This window comes from Schistocerca gregaria, chromosome 11 (genome assembly GCF_023897955.1).
Source record: "Schistocerca gregaria isolate iqSchGreg1 chromosome 11, iqSchGreg1.2, whole genome shotgun sequence".
Classification (NCBI taxonomy): Eukaryota; Metazoa; Arthropoda; class Insecta; order Orthoptera; family Acrididae; genus Schistocerca; species Schistocerca gregaria.
This window is the reverse complement of record NC_064930.1, coordinates 69,411,943-69,429,728: the sequence shown is the minus strand read 5'-3', so window position 1 is coordinate 69,429,728 and position 17,786 is coordinate 69,411,943. Positions and strand designations below refer to the sequence as shown.

General features: G+C 42.5%; 1 protein-coding gene across 3 annotated transcripts in view; it reads left to right on the top strand.

Annotated features, from left to right (window-relative positions):
- Window positions 1–17,786, top strand: part of LOC126295210 (plexin domain-containing protein 1) — a 1,111,099-nt gene that overhangs the window by 315,756 nt on the left and 777,557 nt on the right. For 2 of the 3 annotated variants that reach the window (XM_049987547.1, XM_049987548.1), the window contains one exon: window positions 10,837–11,270. The exons of the other annotated variant lie outside the window; for it this stretch is intronic. In XM_049987547.1, the coding sequence (XP_049843504.1) occupies window positions 10,837–11,270 (434 nt within the window). The remainder of the gene's footprint in view (window positions 1–10,836; window positions 11,271–17,786) is intronic. 3 annotated transcript variants of the gene reach the window in all.

Below are 17,786 nucleotides of genomic sequence, written 5' to 3'. Positions count from 1 at the left end.
TACTTCCAGCCCCCTCCCCCTGTAGACATTGAGGCTGTCCATCACATACCGATACTCACTGTGCCCCGCCTCCCACCTGTGTCAACTGCAACGAGCATCATTCACCTTGCTGTCCAGACTGCAGGATTTTACAGAAAGAGAGGAAAATCGTTGAATATAAGACCCTGGACTGACTGCCCTACAATGAGCGTTTGAGGAAATTTGAGTGCCTACATCCTGTGGCTATGACCACCTCATACAAGAACAGTTGTCATCCCATCAGTTCCTCGAGTTCCTGTCGCCTCTCAGAACTGGAAGACTACACCTGCCCTCTTGATGGTGATGTTGCTCCTGCACCACCTACTTCGGGAGCAACACCCCCCAACCATTCTGGATTTCAGTCCCCACGTCTGAGCCAAAGAAGCGTAATGCTTCTTCGGCATCTCTCACTGGGAAGGGGCCCCTTGGGTCACTCTCTCCCCAGGTTTCTGCTAGTGGGAAAGATGACACCTGACAGGGGATGAAGAGCCCAAAAGCAGCCGGTTGTAGGGCTTCACGCTCATCCTCAGTCCCAGAGACTTGATTCAGTGGAGTCCTCACAGCTGGAGAAATCCAAGGAACTGTGAGAAATCTAAAAAGAGGAACCCCCCCCCCCCCCAAAAGGACAAGGAACTTGCGGTGGCACCCAAACCGCCACTACCTAAAAGTTCTGCGTCTGAGGATGGGGTGGAGATTCTGGTGTCTGCTGAGGACCTGGATTTCGCCGGACCCTCAGACACAATGTATATAAGCTGCTCAGGCAAAAGTCGGTGGCAGCAGGTGACCCTGCGGCATAAACTGTCTCACTGAATGTTCCGTGCCTTCCCAGTCTCACAATGTGGTCATCCTCTAATGGAATTGGTACGGTTTTTCCACCGCCTGGCTGGGCTACGGCAACTGTTAAGCTTCACACCTGCTATCTGCATTGCCCTCCAGGAAACCTGGTTCCCGGCAGTGCGACCCCTGCCCTCCACGGCTATAAGGTATAGTACAGGAACTGTAGCGACTATAATAGAGTATCAGGTGGAGTTTGCGTTTATACCCTAAATACAGTCTGTAGCAAAACTGCCCCGTCAATCCCCTCTTGATGCTGTCTCTGTCAGAATACGGACGACACAGGAAATAACTGTCTGCAATGTATATCTTCCTCCAGATGGTGTAATACCTCTGAATGTATTAGGTGCACTGACTGTTCAACTCCGTAAACCTTACCTACTTTTGAAACATTTTAATGCCCATAACTCTTTGTGGAGTGACACTGTGCTTACTGGCCAAGGCAGAGATGTCAAATTTTACTGTCTCAGTTCGACCTCTGCCTCTTAATACTGGGGCCGCCATACGTTTCATTGTGGCTCGAGGTAGTTACTCGGCCATTGATTTATCCCCTTGCAGCCCAGGACTTCACCCATCTATCCACTGGAGACCACATAGCTTCTTGTCACTGCCCCGGTATCAGGCCAACAGATGCCTCCCCAGGTGGGCTTTAAACAAGGCGGACTGGGAAACTTCCACCTCTGATGTCATGACTCTTCCCCACGTGCTCACATCGAAGTGATGGCTGAGCAGGTGACTACAATGATAGTTAATGTGGCAGAAAACGTGAACCATCAATGGCACGCTATGTACCGATGAGAACGTGATTGCTGAGCACTTTGCTGAGCATTGTGCTCGAGCGTCTGCGTCGGAGAACTGCCACCCCACCCCTCTTGTTCACTACACTCTACAAAGAACCCTGTAACGCCCCATTTACAGAGTGGGATCTCCTCAGCGTATTGAACATTGCCCTGACAGCTCCTGGGCCAGATCGGATCCATAGTCAGATGATTAAACACCTCTCATCTGACTGCAAGCGGCATCTCCTCGTTATCTTCAACGAGATCTGGTGCAATGGTGGGAGAGCACCATTGTTCCGGTGCTCAAACTCTGTAACAACACACTTGATGTGTGTAGGTATCGGCCCAACAGCCTACCAACGTTGTTTGTAAGCTGCTGGAATGTATGACCCTAAGGACTCAGTTACTCCTGGTGCTCTCAGCTGTCACTTCCTCATTATTCTTGACTGTTCCAGTGGCTCTGAAGTGGTTTACATCGACAGCTGCTGGAAATGTTGGCTTCATCTACGTCCACAGAGGCCGTTTTGAACAGCATTAATTGCCCGATCGCTGCAGTGTATTCACTGCAGAGCTGGTGGCCACCTCTCGTGCTCTTCAGTGTATCTGTTCATGCCCCAGGGAATTGGTTCTTCTGTGTACAGACTCCTTGAGCAGCCTGCAAGCTATCGACCAGTGCAACTCTCGCCACCCTCTGGTAGCATCCATTCAGGAGTCCATCTATGTCCTGGAACAGTCCAGTCGTTCAGTGGTGTTTGTGTGGACACCAGGACACGTCGGCATCCCAGGCAACGAACTTGCCGACAGGCTGGCGTGGCTACGCGGAAACCGCTTCTGGAGATGGGCATATCTGAACCTGACTGGTGTTGTGACTTGCTGTAGGGTTTTCAGGCTTTGGGAGATGGAATGGCGTAACAGTATATACACCAAACTGTGTGGCATTTAGGAGTCTACGAATGTGTGGAAGTCTTCCGTGCGGGCCTCTCGGAGGGAATCAGTTGTCCTCTGCCGGCTCTGCATTGGCCACACTTGGGTAACCCCCGGTTACCTCCTGTGCCGTCAAGACCCGCTTGAGTGTCTGTGCGATGTTCGGTTGATACTGGCCCATATTCTGGTGCACTGTACCACTTTGCCTGTCCAGTGACGAAATCTTAGGTTACCGGACTCGTTGCTGCTGATTGTATTTGTCAATGCCTTATCGGTTGATTTAGTTTTAGTTTTACTTTTTATTTGTCAGGGTGGGTTTTATCATTTTCTCTAAGTTTTAGCGCATGTACTTTGTTCCTCTGTATCCTCCGCCGTAGCGCTTCTAGGGAGGAGTTTTTAATGTATTGCCGAGTGACTGACTTCTCCTTTTTTATTCTCATGGTCAGCAGCCATGGTAATCTGCTTTGTTTATTTAATCTCTTCATCCAGTTTTTTGTGTTTCCGTGCTTTTCTTGTCCCCATTTGTCCATTTACATGTTTGTTGCCCTTCATCGTTCTTGTGATTCACCCCCTCCCCCCTTCCATTCCGTTATGAGTTGTCAGTCTAGTTTGTTTTATTCTCACACTTGTGGCCTTGTTTTACTCGGAACAAGGGATTGGTGACCTCGTAGTTTGGTCCCTTTTCCCCCCTCTTTTAATCCAACCAATCTGTAAGTATGTTTACCATTCAGAGTGAACAAAATAATATTGGAGCTTGGACATAGCCTAAATTATTAAAGAAAATGCATTTAATGTCCTCCATAAAAGCACAGGTAGCTGTTTTGTTTATAAAGGTAAACTGCGCATACCTCTTAGGGAAAATGAATAGGCAGATGCACATCCAGTAGATCTTTCATTCATATCAGAGGATTACATGAAAATCACTGAATTTGAGGAGGCTCACCTTCAAGGGTTCAGGCTCGTGGCACTACTAAAAAATATCATGTGGTGGCTGTATATGCATAAAAAAGTCTGACCCTTCAGGTTAATGGATATTCTGTTAAACAGCTTTCTGAATGCTGCGGTACAACAGTCGACCAGGAAACGCACAAACTTGTGCTACTGACAGTTCACAGACAGTGGTCTTGGAAGCGTCTTAAGTTTCTTAAAGCAGCTAGAAACAATTCTGATGAGGTTATCCATATGCAACTGGAGAATCATTATTTGTAGCGACTATAATGGCAATTTTCTGTCTTGCTGTACTGATCGAAGAGCTGCTAGAGATGTTGGCATCCAGCAGTGTATTATTTTCCACAGTAAAAAGTTTCTAAAAGAATTGAAGGACGTGAAACAGTTTTTATAGACAGTTTGTTTGTTTTTTATAGACAGCCACTTAAGTCAGCCAGTAGTTTATCTGCCCATTGTGCTCAAATGTTAACAACAGATATATTAGCTAGATACAGATCATTCAATAAAAAGTATTCTATTGCAGAGTCATTGTTTATGACTCGTTCAGTGTTAACAGAAATTGAGAAGTACTTTGCCATGTTTATCACTGAAAACACAACAGCAACATTGAACAGTAGGAAATGTATAGCATGGATAACTCTTGGGAGTGAAGTATCTTGTGTCAGGAAGAGATATTGCTATCTAACTCAAAGAACTGGCAGTAGTCAAGAACTGCAGGTTGAGGCTGTGTTAATTTTGTGAGTGGAGAATGTATTGTAAAGGTAACTCCCATCTGCACAGATCAGAAAAGCTAGTGGTGGAGGGGAGAATTCAGAGGGTTCTGGTTGTGAAGCAACCGTTGAAATAAAGCGTGTTATGTTCAGTTGAATGTTGTGCCACAGTGTGGTCTACTTTGATCCCTGCCACAGTTTGGTAGTGGCCGTTCATCCTGGCGGACAGCTGGTTGGTTGTGATGCCAATATAAAAAGCTGTGCAACGATTGCAGCAGAGCTGATGAATGGCATGGCTATTTTCACAGGTGACCTGGCTCTCTGGTGGGGTAGGACAAGCTCGTGACAGGACTGAATTAGGAAGTGCTGGGTGGATGGATTGGGCAGGTCTTGCATGGGATATATGATCCCTATGGGGAAAGAGTTGGGGTTAGATGTGGCATCAACTTCATTTGAGCAGTTACCAGAAAGCGCCAGACAACAGGCTGTACTGCGAATGCGCAGCTACGATGACGTAGGCAGCCCGTGCTTGGTGCTTGCTCTGCTCATACGCTTTTCGTCGCATTTCTGGTGGGATTTCGTGCATGGTGGGATTTCGTGCATGGTGGGATTTCGTGCATGGTGGGGCATCACATGACCATGTGCAGCCCTGCGGCATGTTGTTGTCGGGACATAAAGAGTTGTACTTAAAGCAATTGTTTTATCATATCCCACACAGATAAAGGATGCAAATAAGGCAGCAGTTCTTGGCAAAATATCATTTCAAAATTAGATTCCACAGCTCGAAGTACCATAAAATTTTGCTAAGGGGTGACTTAGACAGATTTTTAAATTCGTACTCTGCAATATTGTTATGTAGCATTTCCAACAGGTTTACATCTACACAGCACTGCAAAAAGCTAGTAGGATGGAATACAAATTTCTTGCAAAAAAAAAGAAAGAAAAATAAAAAAATGTGACAGTTTCTTGTGTAGCATACACCAGAATAAAGGACAATAAATTTCGTGACTATTTCAAAATGTGATAAAATTAACATGGTGGTCTGTGAGGCAAAGAAACTGTAAAACTGATAGTTTATATTCTACTCTAGCAATAAACCCATTCGGGGAGTTAAAACGATAAAACATGGTATGCTGCCACTCTAAAATTTAGCATAGAATGGCATTCTATAAATTTAAGACGTAAATACAAATTAAGAAATAACTTCAGGCCTAGAGGAAGTACTAGACAAGTACATTATGATCGAAAAACACTTTCACAGAAGGCAAATTTGTAAAATTGTGCTACAGCTGTCATTATATTTGAAAGAAAATGTTGAGTTCAAAACTACTGACCAAATTTGCCTACTTACTCAGCTTCAAGCCAATGTTTACATATGTTCGTATGTATAAAGCATAAAAGATGTTAGTGTCATAAAAGGAATAGGGCATCTGAGACTATTCTAGCAACATCGTAATTTCATAAACCATACTAAAATGCTTCATTCCGCTTTCCACACTTCTGTGTCCTGATGTACTCTGAAGTACCTGATATTCAGCTTTTCGTGTGCTTTTTGTGATACTAATTTTCTTGAAGGTCCAGTACTGTATTCTCATGTTTGGTTCTTTATTATCGTGTAATGTCATTTGTCCCAGAAAATGAAAATTTGCACTTTAAATTGAACGAGGTTGAAAGTAGCTAATAGTGCGGAATAAAACATTTTGTTTCAAATAAAGTAACTGCCTCAGTGGAAAAAAATTAATAGAAGCAAATTTCTCTATAAAACAGACAGAAATAGCTTCATTAAGACATTAATGGTTGATTGCTAATAACGTGGAAATAATATAAAGTCATAAAATTGAAACTACTAACTTATTTTGGTCTTTCATGGTTATAAGAATGTATATTAAATCACTTGATGGCTCTGGGCCACAGAAATGTTTTGATTTCATTTGACGTGAGGGCTGTAAACGAAGACACGAAACATATACACGAGTCACGTGGGGAACGACCCCACCACTATCACTCAGCTTGTTCTGTGCATGTGCGAATCTGGCAGCTTGGGCGTTCCAGAAAAATTTTTCTGGGTAGCTACTTGCTGCTACTGCTCATACAGCAAACAGCCACACTCAAAAGTAGCCAGAAGCTTTGGAGTTTGGGTGGGCGATACAACACTACTTTATGAGGGGTAGGAAGGATATGGGGTAGGATGTCACTCATTTCACGGCATGATGATACGTAATCAAAGCCGTGGTGAAGGATGTGGTTCAGTTGTTCCAGTCCAGGGTGGTGCTAGGTGATGAAGAGGACTGGTTCTTGCGGGTGGTGGGAGGATTAGGGGTGTGAGGGGAAATGGCACAGAAAATCTGCTTGCGGGCTAGGGCTGTGGGAGGGGGATAGTGCCTGTCCGTGGAAACCTTGAGACCTTCAACATACTGGGAAAGGGAGTCATTTTCACAACTTGTATGCCGTCCCTGGTTGGCCAGGCTGTATGGAAGGGATGGCAGATGGTGTTAGTGGTAGGAGAGTTTAATGTGGACAGAGATATGGATGGAGCCCTCTGATAGGAGGTTGTCAACATGGAATCAGGTAGGATACTGGATTGAGGACCAGGTGAAGCAGATAGGAAAGAAAGTGTCGAGGTTGCGAAGGAATTAGGATAGGGTGTCTTGGCCGCGAGTTGGTGTCGTATTCCGGGAGGAGATAGTGATCGTGTGCACGTGAGGGGTGTTTGCTTGTATGGAGGTGGGTGGTTTTCTTTCTAAAGATGGCTTTGACCAGTAGCTATGTGTAACTTTCTTCTCATTTTGCTCCTCTGCAACTCACTGTGTCATATGTACAGTGAGTAGCAATCTGTACATTTCATAATTATTGATATTCCAACATGGGCTCTGAATTGTGGGAATTGGAGTTAGGATAAGGGTAAAACTAATTAATCTCCGTTCAGCAAGCTGTGACCTTGGAGGCTTCTCCCACTGTGTTGACCTGGAGGGCAAGTGTGTTGGCTTTTCTTGCATTTTTTCCTCTCTGTCTTGTGTTTAGGAAGTACCTTCTGAATCAGGACACAAACTAAATAAATAGTTTATTTTCATTGAACAATAGCAGATGAGTAGCAACTCTGTAGTAAAATTGCGGAGACGTGCAGCCTGTTGCAAAGTAGCACATTTCTTACTGTGAGGGAAGATCGGAAAGTTAGTGCTCAATAATTTTATTACTGAAAAGTGTAATAGGTAACAAGACAGAAACATCACAAGTAAACTTAAATCTTTTACCTACTTTTCTACAGTCACCAACATTCTCAACACATTTCTCCCATTGTGCTACCAGTTTCAGTATGCCCTGTTTGTTGAAGTAAGTTTGGTTGGCATGTAGCCTTTTACGGACTGCCAACTTTGTGTCCGCTTTTGCAGCGTTGGCCAGCCAAGAGTTTCTTCGTGGGACAAAACAGTTGAAAGCACGAGGTTGTGAGGTCTGCACTGTATGGTGGATGCTGTTGCACCGCCCTCCTAGCTTTAGTGATTTTATCATGAACAAGAGCAGCAACATAGAGGCATTGTTGCGAAGTAGTTTGACAGTGTCAGCATTAACGTTATGTCTTCTGTCAGGAAGGACATGACGAAACTTTAGCAAAGTTTTAATGTATAGGCTGTAGCATTCACAGTGGTCCCGTGTTCACCAAAACCCCTCAGTCACACACCATACAAATCCCAGAACACTGTCATAAGCACTTTTTGTAGCAGATGGGGTCCATTTTGAATCTTTTTCAAGACAGCATGTTTTCACCTCAAAGAGGCGTGCTCGCTTTCTGGTGTGTAGTGGTATGCCCATGACTCGTCACCAGTGATGATTCCTTTCAGAAAGTTAGGCCCTTCTGTGGATCCATTAAGTTATCCAAGCTTGTCATCATTCACTGTCTCTTGTGGTTGTCTTTCAGGTTCTTAGGCACCCAACGAGCACTAACTTTACGAAATTTTAACTTCTTGGGAACAGTATCGTACACCACAGCGTAGGAGATGTTGAACCGCTGCGACAGTGTCAACAGTTGCACACGCGGGGTTGCAGCTGTTACCGGCCGCCTGGAGTGTGGCAAATCACAAAGGTTCACACGGCTCACTGGAAAGGGTGCACACAATCTGGAGACATTGCTACAGTCCGTGCAGTCGTCTCCATATACGCCATGCACATCCTTGTGAATTTAACTCTATTTATGCCCTCTGACCCACATTTGTTCTTTCTGTTCTTCACAAGTTGACAACAGTAACACGCGTGCTAAGTTTGTTTTGTAGTTCGGGCATCTCTTTCTAGAGCTGCACACAAAAACAAAATACATTAAGACTGTAATAATCCAGTATAACCGATTGTCAGGTAGGCACCAGAAATTTTCCCATGTTTTTAGCTCGGTGCTGTTGGTGGCCGTACACACACACACACACACACACACACACACACACACACACACACACACACACACACACACACACAGCTCCGAGAAAGCCGGTATCCACAAATGAAGCAGCTAACGAAAATATAGATATTGGAAAAAGAGGTGACTGGCAATGTGGTATTACAGACTGTTTTCAGCGCAAAGGAGGCACTGAGTGTGACAGAAAAAGAAACACCTACGTCTCTTGCACTGAGGCTTCGAAAGCTTTACACACTTTGTGGAAGTCACTGGCAGTAGGCAACAGTAGAAAACTTATGAAGTTATGTATGTGCACATTATAAAAATAATAGTCAGAAAAGATCTCTGTCCGAGAGACGAGTTCACATTTCTACAATGTGCCAGTGGACTCGGAAGGAAATCCTAGCTGAACTATCAGTGGTAGATACCTGTCCGACAATCCACAAACTTGACTGCGTCAGATACGTATGTTATACCTAATGACTGATTCCAATCAAACAGCACCAAAGTTTAGGTACGAATTTTTATTGATTAGCTTCTTGTTGATGTTTTAAAGTTAGTGCTACTTATTTTATTTTGTAGCAGGCATAAAAATATTTATGCTTATTAAGGAACTTTGAACCTTAAACTGCAGTGCAGTATTAGACTGTTTTTGTCTTTACAGAAAAGTAATAAATTTTAATGTTTTTGGTAGCATAATTTCTGCTGTTAATAAATGACGGATACTTGTTTTATACCTTAAAACTGTAGGTTTTGCATATATACCTATTTACAACTTGTTGTGGAAGCAAGATGGTAGTTGAGACTTGAGGGAGCATAAAAGGCAGGGTTGTAGCTTCTCTCTGATGATATTCAAACAGTGGAAATTCCAGGCTGGAATCTCAGCAATATTAGGAAGTGGATAGGTTGCTGCTCACCGTAAGGACGACCTGCTGAGTTGCAGGCAGGCACAGTGGAAAAAATTGTTGCACATTATAGCTTTTGTCCAAAGCCTTCTTCAGCAAAGAAAACTCGTGCACACGTTCAAACGGGCAAGCATACCTCAAGAGCGGATTGCAGTGGGAGCTACTGGAGGTAGTTTTGTGTTCTGTGTGTGTGTGTGTGTGTGTGTGTGTGTGTGTGTGTGTGTGTAAAACTCAATGGGTCATCTTTATGGTGAGCAGCAATCTGTCCTTTTTCTGATATTATTCTGAAGGGGAGGGATTGCTGTTTGCCACTGGCATTGTTATTCTCTCGGACAACAAAGGACTTGGAAGAGCAGTTGAACAGAATGGACAGTGTTTTGAAAGGAGAATAGGTAGTCTTTTCTGAAAATGTTTGTCTGGAGTGTAGCCTTAAATGGAAACAAAACATGGGCTATACACAGTTTAGACAAGAAGAGAATAGAATTTGGTGCTACAGAAGAATACTGAAAAGTAGATGGTAGAGCATGTAACTAAGGAGGTACTCAATGGAATTGGGGATAAAAGAGATTTGTGACACAACCTCACTAAAAGATGGGATTAGTCGCTGTGACATATTCTGAAGCAGCAAAGGGTCACCAGTTTAGTATTGGAGGGAAATGTGCAAGAGAAAAATGATACAGGGCGACAGAGAGATGAATACAGTTAGCAGATTATAAATCCACTTAAGTGGAAGTAGTTATTCAGAGCTGAAGCGTCTTGCACAGGATAGAACAGCATGGAGAGCTACATCAAATTAAGTCATCTGGCTGGAGATCACAGGAATTCCAAAATCACGCTTTTTTGAAAAGTAATCAGTGCGCCGGTGACTTTAAGCAGCATACTCCTATTGAATACATGTTGCAATAAGAAAAGCCTTTAACAAATGATATGACCCTACCAGTCATTTTGCTGTAACTTTGTGTACAAAGAATTTTGGAGAAATCCTGACTGTATGTCAGTTTTTTTTAAACAGCACATTAAATATGGTTTTCAACTGTAGACAATGTTATCCTATATGGCATTTTCTAAGTTCTGCTTGTGATACAGAAAACAATCTTGCATCTCCTTGGCCACCTTACTCACCTTGCCACAAAAATCGGCCACATCTGATTACGGCTTTCACTCTCGGTAGTGCCCCTCTCCGTGAAATTCCTGTTTTTGTGTTGGAAAAGTGATGTCTACATTGGCTTTCGTGTCCATTGCAAGGATAGCTTTAAGCGTGTGCCTGTGCTAGCTTTAATCACATGTACTGTATTGTAGCGTCCTGACACTTGCGGTTTTCTGCATGCTGTCGGTAGCGGGTCCTGCTCCCACGGCCGCCAATGTGACGGAGATGGGGAACGCGGCTGGGAACGTGACGACGATCTCGGCAACCTCCGCGACCAACGTGAGCAGCAGCAGCACCGTGGCGTCCGGCGCACCCCCCGCGCCCACGGCGGCCACTGCCGTCTCCGGCGCCCGCAGTGGCGACGGTGGCGCGACGTCAGCCCAGAGCTCAGTGCCCACCGCGATCCTGCCGACGCAGACGTCGACAGCGACGGCGGCGGCGGCTGCAGGTGCGGCAGGTCTTCCTGTCCCGGCGACCGGCGGCCAGCCCCCAAGAGACATTTCAGGCACCGTTACGGAGACAGAGGCGGCTACGAGTGCAGACGACAGCAACGACCCGGACCGCTACCCGCAGATCTTCACCAACCAGACCTTCAAGAGCCACAACATCAGCCGCACCGACGAGGTACGAATCTGCTTGTCAATTGGACATCTGTCCCGAAAGCGGGGACTATTTAAATGTTCTGGTCAGGAGTGATGACTGCCTGAATAGGAGGATGGAGAAGGGATTGTGTCTGACAGTCGAGTAGTGTTGGAAACTGATGGGAAAAATTGCGTTGGTTGGGTTAGATAGTGAAAGTTGGCAAAAAGTTAATTTGTTTGGGGTAGATGGGTTTAGTGGTGGGGTCTGATGAAAACGTGATTGGTTTATTAATGGAAGAACCTTATGAAAATTAGTTTGTGTGGGTGGGTCATGGAAGTTGATAAGTATGGTTGCTCTCTGGTGGTGGAATGTGGCGAAGTATTGGAGTGGAAGAGCGAGGTCATTGAAAGCTGACAAAAATTTGGGTTGGTTTGTCCTGGTGTAATTGGAAGCTGATGAATTGGTTTAGTTATGTGGAATTGTAGAAAGCTGATTAAAAGTTGAGTCAGGTAAATTGAGAGGGAGCTGATGAAAAGTCAGCTAAATAGGATGAAAAATGATCAAGGCTTTCTTGTGTAAAGACACGAGAGTTAGCTGTGCTGCCAGTCTGTTTCTTCCACAATAAAAATGGAGATCTCACGGCCATAAGCCAATAATAATGATACAGAGCGACGTTTTTTCTGAAATGGCCAGTTTATGTTCAGACACTGTTCAGAAAACTGTATTTACCTCTCTTTAACCATTTTTAATCTTTGATTTGTTTTGTTTGCTGATCATAAAGTCATTAACGTTAACAGACCCACGTAAAAACTTCTAAGAGATTGTTCCACAACTTCATTGTTAATTTGTGTGATCTCCTTTATGGTATTGGTAATTGTACATCATTTTAGTCTTAATGTAATTCACTTTGAGGTTTACTTTAAAATTCACCGTACTAAATTTAAACTATGAATGAAAGATTGTCTTTTCTAGAACCAAAGAGGACAATGTTGTTATCAAACACACACATTGTCCATATATGTGTGGCTACCGTATATTCGTACTCCTTTTTGCCGCTTCAAAAGACCAAAAAGTTGGTGCATGGGTGTAGGGCCGTAGATGATAGCCATTTCTACACTTGATTCCTCATTGAACTGTGAAATGTCCACAGTTCTGATGGAGTCAAATGGTTGTCGTAGAACTGATATCTATAGATTCATCAGTACACTAACACAGGTTGAATCATTGGTCAGTACAGATTTTGTTGAAACAGTCAAAAGCTTATCAGAAGTGTATCAGTGCCAACTGAAGCTAATTTTGTACATCACGCTGGAATTCTGTGATTTTGGTAATGACTTTCAGATTACACTTCGTGATTAAAATACAATGGTTTTTATTGTATGTAGTTGGTGATGAATGTAGTGAGTGTGTCACTCATTATGGAGAGTAGGCAGATGGGTACGTAATTTGTGCGTTGTTCTCCTTGACAAGAAAGAAGACAGACAACTGCAGGATATTCCCATTTTGGGTTACTGACTTCTTTTGCAAACATCCTTCAAACAGTTTTGTAGCTCATGTCCTGTTACTTTGCTTCTTGCTTCAACTATTTATGTTGTAGGGCTTAGAATCCCTAGGCACCTTTTCGTTCTTCATACTGAAAGTAGTTTGTGACATTACTGCCTCAACTGTCAACTTCATTTTGTGTCCAGTAGATGACATGTGAGGAGCTACTTAAACAATTTTAATAACGAAGGTGACAATGCTCAAGTTAATTTCCAGTGAAAGTATGTGTATTGTCTTTTTTTGATTGCACTGCAGGTCACAAATTACTTTACTAGTAACAAATTAGTCAGTAATACAAAAACACTTAGTCTCATATTGGACTGGCTGTACTGTTTCTGAATAGTGACTGAATCTTATTCAATGACAAATTAATCAGAGCCCCCTGTGACATTATTCACCACACCTATTCAAAGACTTGTGTAGGAAGGTGTTTAGAAAATGGTAAAATACAGAGGTTTTTTCTTTTTCAATGTATGACATCCCATTAAGAAGACGTAAGTATATTAAAGTGTCATACACTGTGGTTACAATTTTTATATAACCAAGACAAACAAGAGAATTGCTTGGGATTTCCAGCAGTAGTTGCATTGTTTTTAGGCGTAGAATTTCTAGATATATTAACATGTGTGTACACATTTTTGGTCTCTCAGTGCATTTGTAAACAAAATTGAAGTAGGTCAGAATATCCAAATGTAAAGGTGTAACATTACCACATACAAGGAAATTCCACGATATCAACTTTCAAGGATAATGTGGAAGAGTAAATGTATCAATCTGAGGTAAGGGGTTCTGTACTGGAAACGACAGCCGAAAGTTATAAGCGAAAATTTTTTTTTATGCCTCTGATGGTGCAGTACATGCACTCGTATTGTCGTTGCTAAGGTTGTAGGGTAGACAGCTTCCAAAGGTGCTAGTATGGTCAAAAATGAGGAAGTCCAGTAAACATGAGCTCTAAAGCATCTTCTGTAAGAGTATGAATACTTGCTCAGCTTTGCTACTCTGAAACACACATCGTGTACTGCCCATGTTACATTCTTTTTCTTGTTTTGGTCCATACTAACACCTCAGAAAAGTGCCTGTCTCGCAGTTTTAGCTACTACAGTACCGGTACGTGTATTCCACTGTGAGAGGTATCGGAACGATTTTCGTTTAAAACTTCTGACCCAGTCTGTTCTGGACCAGGGTCTTGTACCTCAAATTTATTGATTTACCCTTGTCCATTTCCAAAAATGTGTGTCGTCATTGTGGAATCGTAGATAGAAGCTGATACTTCTTAGAAGATACAAAGATCTTGTATTTGCACTTTGATGTCATTTCCAAAACAAATTATTTCTGCAAATATCAAATGTTACCTTATGTTGTTAAAAGGTTGTAAGCTATAAATTCTTGCTTCTTAAGGACTAAATAAATTATGTTAACATGGAAACAAGCAATTCCATAAATTTCTTAACTGGCAATTGTTAATGTACAACATGAACCCAACATTCACATATGGTGGAAACGAATCTACATTGATCCCACATTCACGAATCATGGCCATGCACATGCCGCGCCCCCTCCTCGCCACAATAATGGTAGAAAGTTTGAATTAGTTACACTTACATGGAGAGAGTGATTCTGAAAACAAGTTAAATGAACAAAATTACTTTAACAGCCACTGCTTTTTCAGCAGTTTCAAAATTTTATTATTTTTCCTAAAGAAGCAAGAATTTAATTGTTAAGAAGTTTTTTACAACATAATGTCACATCTGACGTGCCGAAATATTTTTTTGCCCTGCGAATGACATCTATGTACCAGTAATAATATATTCATATTGATATCTAAATATATTTTGACTTGGTTGAAACTCGTTTACATACGTTCAAGAGAGATAAAAAGTCGGTATGCTTATAAAATTTCAGTGCTTAAAAACTATATAATTACAGCTGGAAACAGTAAATAACTTTTTGCTTCTGTCTTAGTTATATAAAAATTGTAGTCACACACATGCCATCTTGACATATACATATGTATTCTTAGCCAAACCAGTAGTAACCTTGTTTTTAGAAAAAGACAAACAAGTAACTGAAGACAGGACTCAAAATACTCCATGTTTTGCAATAAAAAAGTTGTAATTAGTGACTCAAGATGGCTCTTGTTGTTGTTGTTATGGCAGAGATATTACACATTCAGTACTAATATAAAATACAGAAATGTTAAATAATGCATGTACACTACCGACAATTAAAATTACTTTCGTGCTAGGTTCTGTTTTTATAAATGACTCTTTAGCCAAACACTTTTATCCCTGTTGTTCATTAAAGTCTGCCAAAAATCTTCCTTTATTTTTCTCATGTCTTTGTCCGCCATCGGCACGTTTAATGGGTGCCCCTCCTTCCTGTCAACACCTTGTTACCCTCTGGGATGGAGTATGCATACTCCAACAATTCCTGCCTTGTTTCTGATGTGGAATAAGTCTACGTTTACAATTTTCTCGCATATGTTCCATAATGGAACTGAATAAAAGGTGGTCAAATCTATCTTGTAATTCTTCTCCTTTGGACCTACCTACTCTGTTCTGAAGTGCTGTGTTACATCAAACTACTTCTCCTGTCAGTTTTGGCTGCACTATAAGCTAAAACAACAAGGATTTTATCATCTGCAACCAACTAAATGACAGAAGCCTTTCTTCAATTAAATTTTCATGTATTTTTCTCTCCTCCTTACGTAGGTATATCTTATTCCATATGTAGGTACAGTATACATTATTCCTTACATAGGTATATCTTGGTTCACAAGAAAAGATCTCATCTTCTGCTGTACACTTCATTCAGGGTAACATAATTTCCATTGTTTTTATGACTTATGGATTATTCATGCCTTGTGTTCCACGGTCATCTATGTACCACGGTCATAGCGCATCTTCGGGCTGCACGTTAAGAGGATAGGCAGCTACCCCTTCATCAAATGGTGCCGGGACTTGGGTGGCAGACTGGGGTGTGGTAAAACAGCCTAAAAACAGCATAAAAGCTGGTTTGCAAACTGACCCTCAATATGAGGGCTGGCACACCTCCCCATCCCAGAACTAGTGCTTCGATATCCACAGCTACCCGTGGGGACCCTCCAAGAAAGTTTGAGAAACTCAGGTTCTACATTCAAAATACTTCAGTAACTTAACACATTTCTGTGGTATAGGAATACCTTTTTGGATACAGAAAAACCACAGCTCACGGTCTAGTGGTCAACATCACAGCTTCTAGATCGCGGGGTCCCGGGCTCCATTCCTGATCAGGTCAAAGATTTTCTTTGTTCGGGGCTAGTTGTTTGTCTTGTCCTAGTTGTTTGTCTTGTCCTAGTTCCTTCATCTCACCTTCATCATAGATGTGCGAACCATCTAAAAAGGGAACCCCCCTCAGATCTAGTTAGAAGTTGACACAGGGGGTAGGCCTTCAAAAACTGAACGCAGATCAATCGAGAAAACGAAGTAGTTGTGTGGAACTATGAAAAAAATAAGCAAAATATACAAACTGAGTAGTCCATGAGCAAGATAGGCAACATCAAGAGCAATGTGAGCTCAGCAGCGCCGTGGTCCCGTAGTTTAGCATAAGCAGCTGCCGAACGAGAGGTCCTTAGTTCAAGTCTTCCCTCGAGTGAAAAGTTTACTTTCTTTATTTTCGCAAAGTAATGGTCCATCCGTTTGTTCATTGACGTTTCAGTTCATTGTAATATGTTTAGTGTCTGTGTTTTGCAACCGCACCGCAAAACGCTGCGATTAGTAGACGAAAGGACGTGTCTCTACAATGGGAACGGAAAACATTTGATCGCAAGGTCCTAGGTCAACAGATTCCTCCACAGGGAAACACGTCTGACATATTCTATATGACACTGGTGATGGCATGTGCATCACATGACAGGAATATATTGTCGACCAACCTAACTTCTACACTTGGCGAATGGGTAAACTACCTTGCCCGATTTAGGTTTTCTCATGGGCGTGTTAATCACTCCCAAAAACGTGATGAAAACATAATAGTTTGTCACATAAACTGCAACAAATGAATGCAACAGTTTTCCCTGTGCTCCATCAAAATATATGTTTTTAATGTTTTCAAATTATTCCGTGTGTAGACCGTCAAATGCTGCATATGTCCAAGCAAATCTGAACATGTCCTGGAATTTTGGAGAGCGAAGTTGATTATGTGAGAGTGCCTGAACTTTGGTAATTGTCAGAAAATAAAAAAAATTAAACTTTTGACTTGAGGGAAGACTTGAACCAAGGAACTCTCGTTCTGCAGCTGCTCACGCTAAACCGTGGGACCACGGCGCTCGTGAGCTCTTACTATCCTTGATGTTGCCTATCTTGCGCATTGACATTTCAGTTTGTATATTTTGCTTATTTTTTTCATAGTTCCACACAACTTTTTCCTGTTTTCTCGATTGATCTGTGTTCAGTGTTTCAGAGCCTATCCACTGTGCCAACTTATAACTAAAACTGAGAGGGATGCGATGGGGAGGTTCCCTTGTAAGCAGTGTGAAATACACTAACAGGAAAAAAAATGCAGCACCGAAGAGTAATTAGAGTAATGAAACTTCAGAAATACTGTTGTCTAGGTAACATAGTTGAGTAACGTTGCAAGACTGTAGGTTAATGTAAGTGAATGTGAATTGCTGGTACATCAGTAGCTCGTGTAACCACCAGTGTGTTGAATGGAGGCCTGCACTGTCTTGTACAGGTGCCAGACGTCAATTTGTGGGGTGGAGCTGCATGCCTGTCTTAGGGACAGTTAGTGCTGTTTGTGTGTGATGGTGGAGATGTCATCCAACCGTGTCCCGTTTTTGCTAGGTTGGAGACAGATCTGGTGATTGAGCAGGCAACGTACTCTGAAGAAGAGTACATTGGCTTACAACAGAGGTGAGCATTATCCTGTTGGAAAAAAATACTGTGGGATGCTGTTCATGAATGGGAGCACAGCAGATTGATATACAGATTTGCAGTCGGTGTGCATGGCATAACCACGAGAGTGCTCCCACTGTCA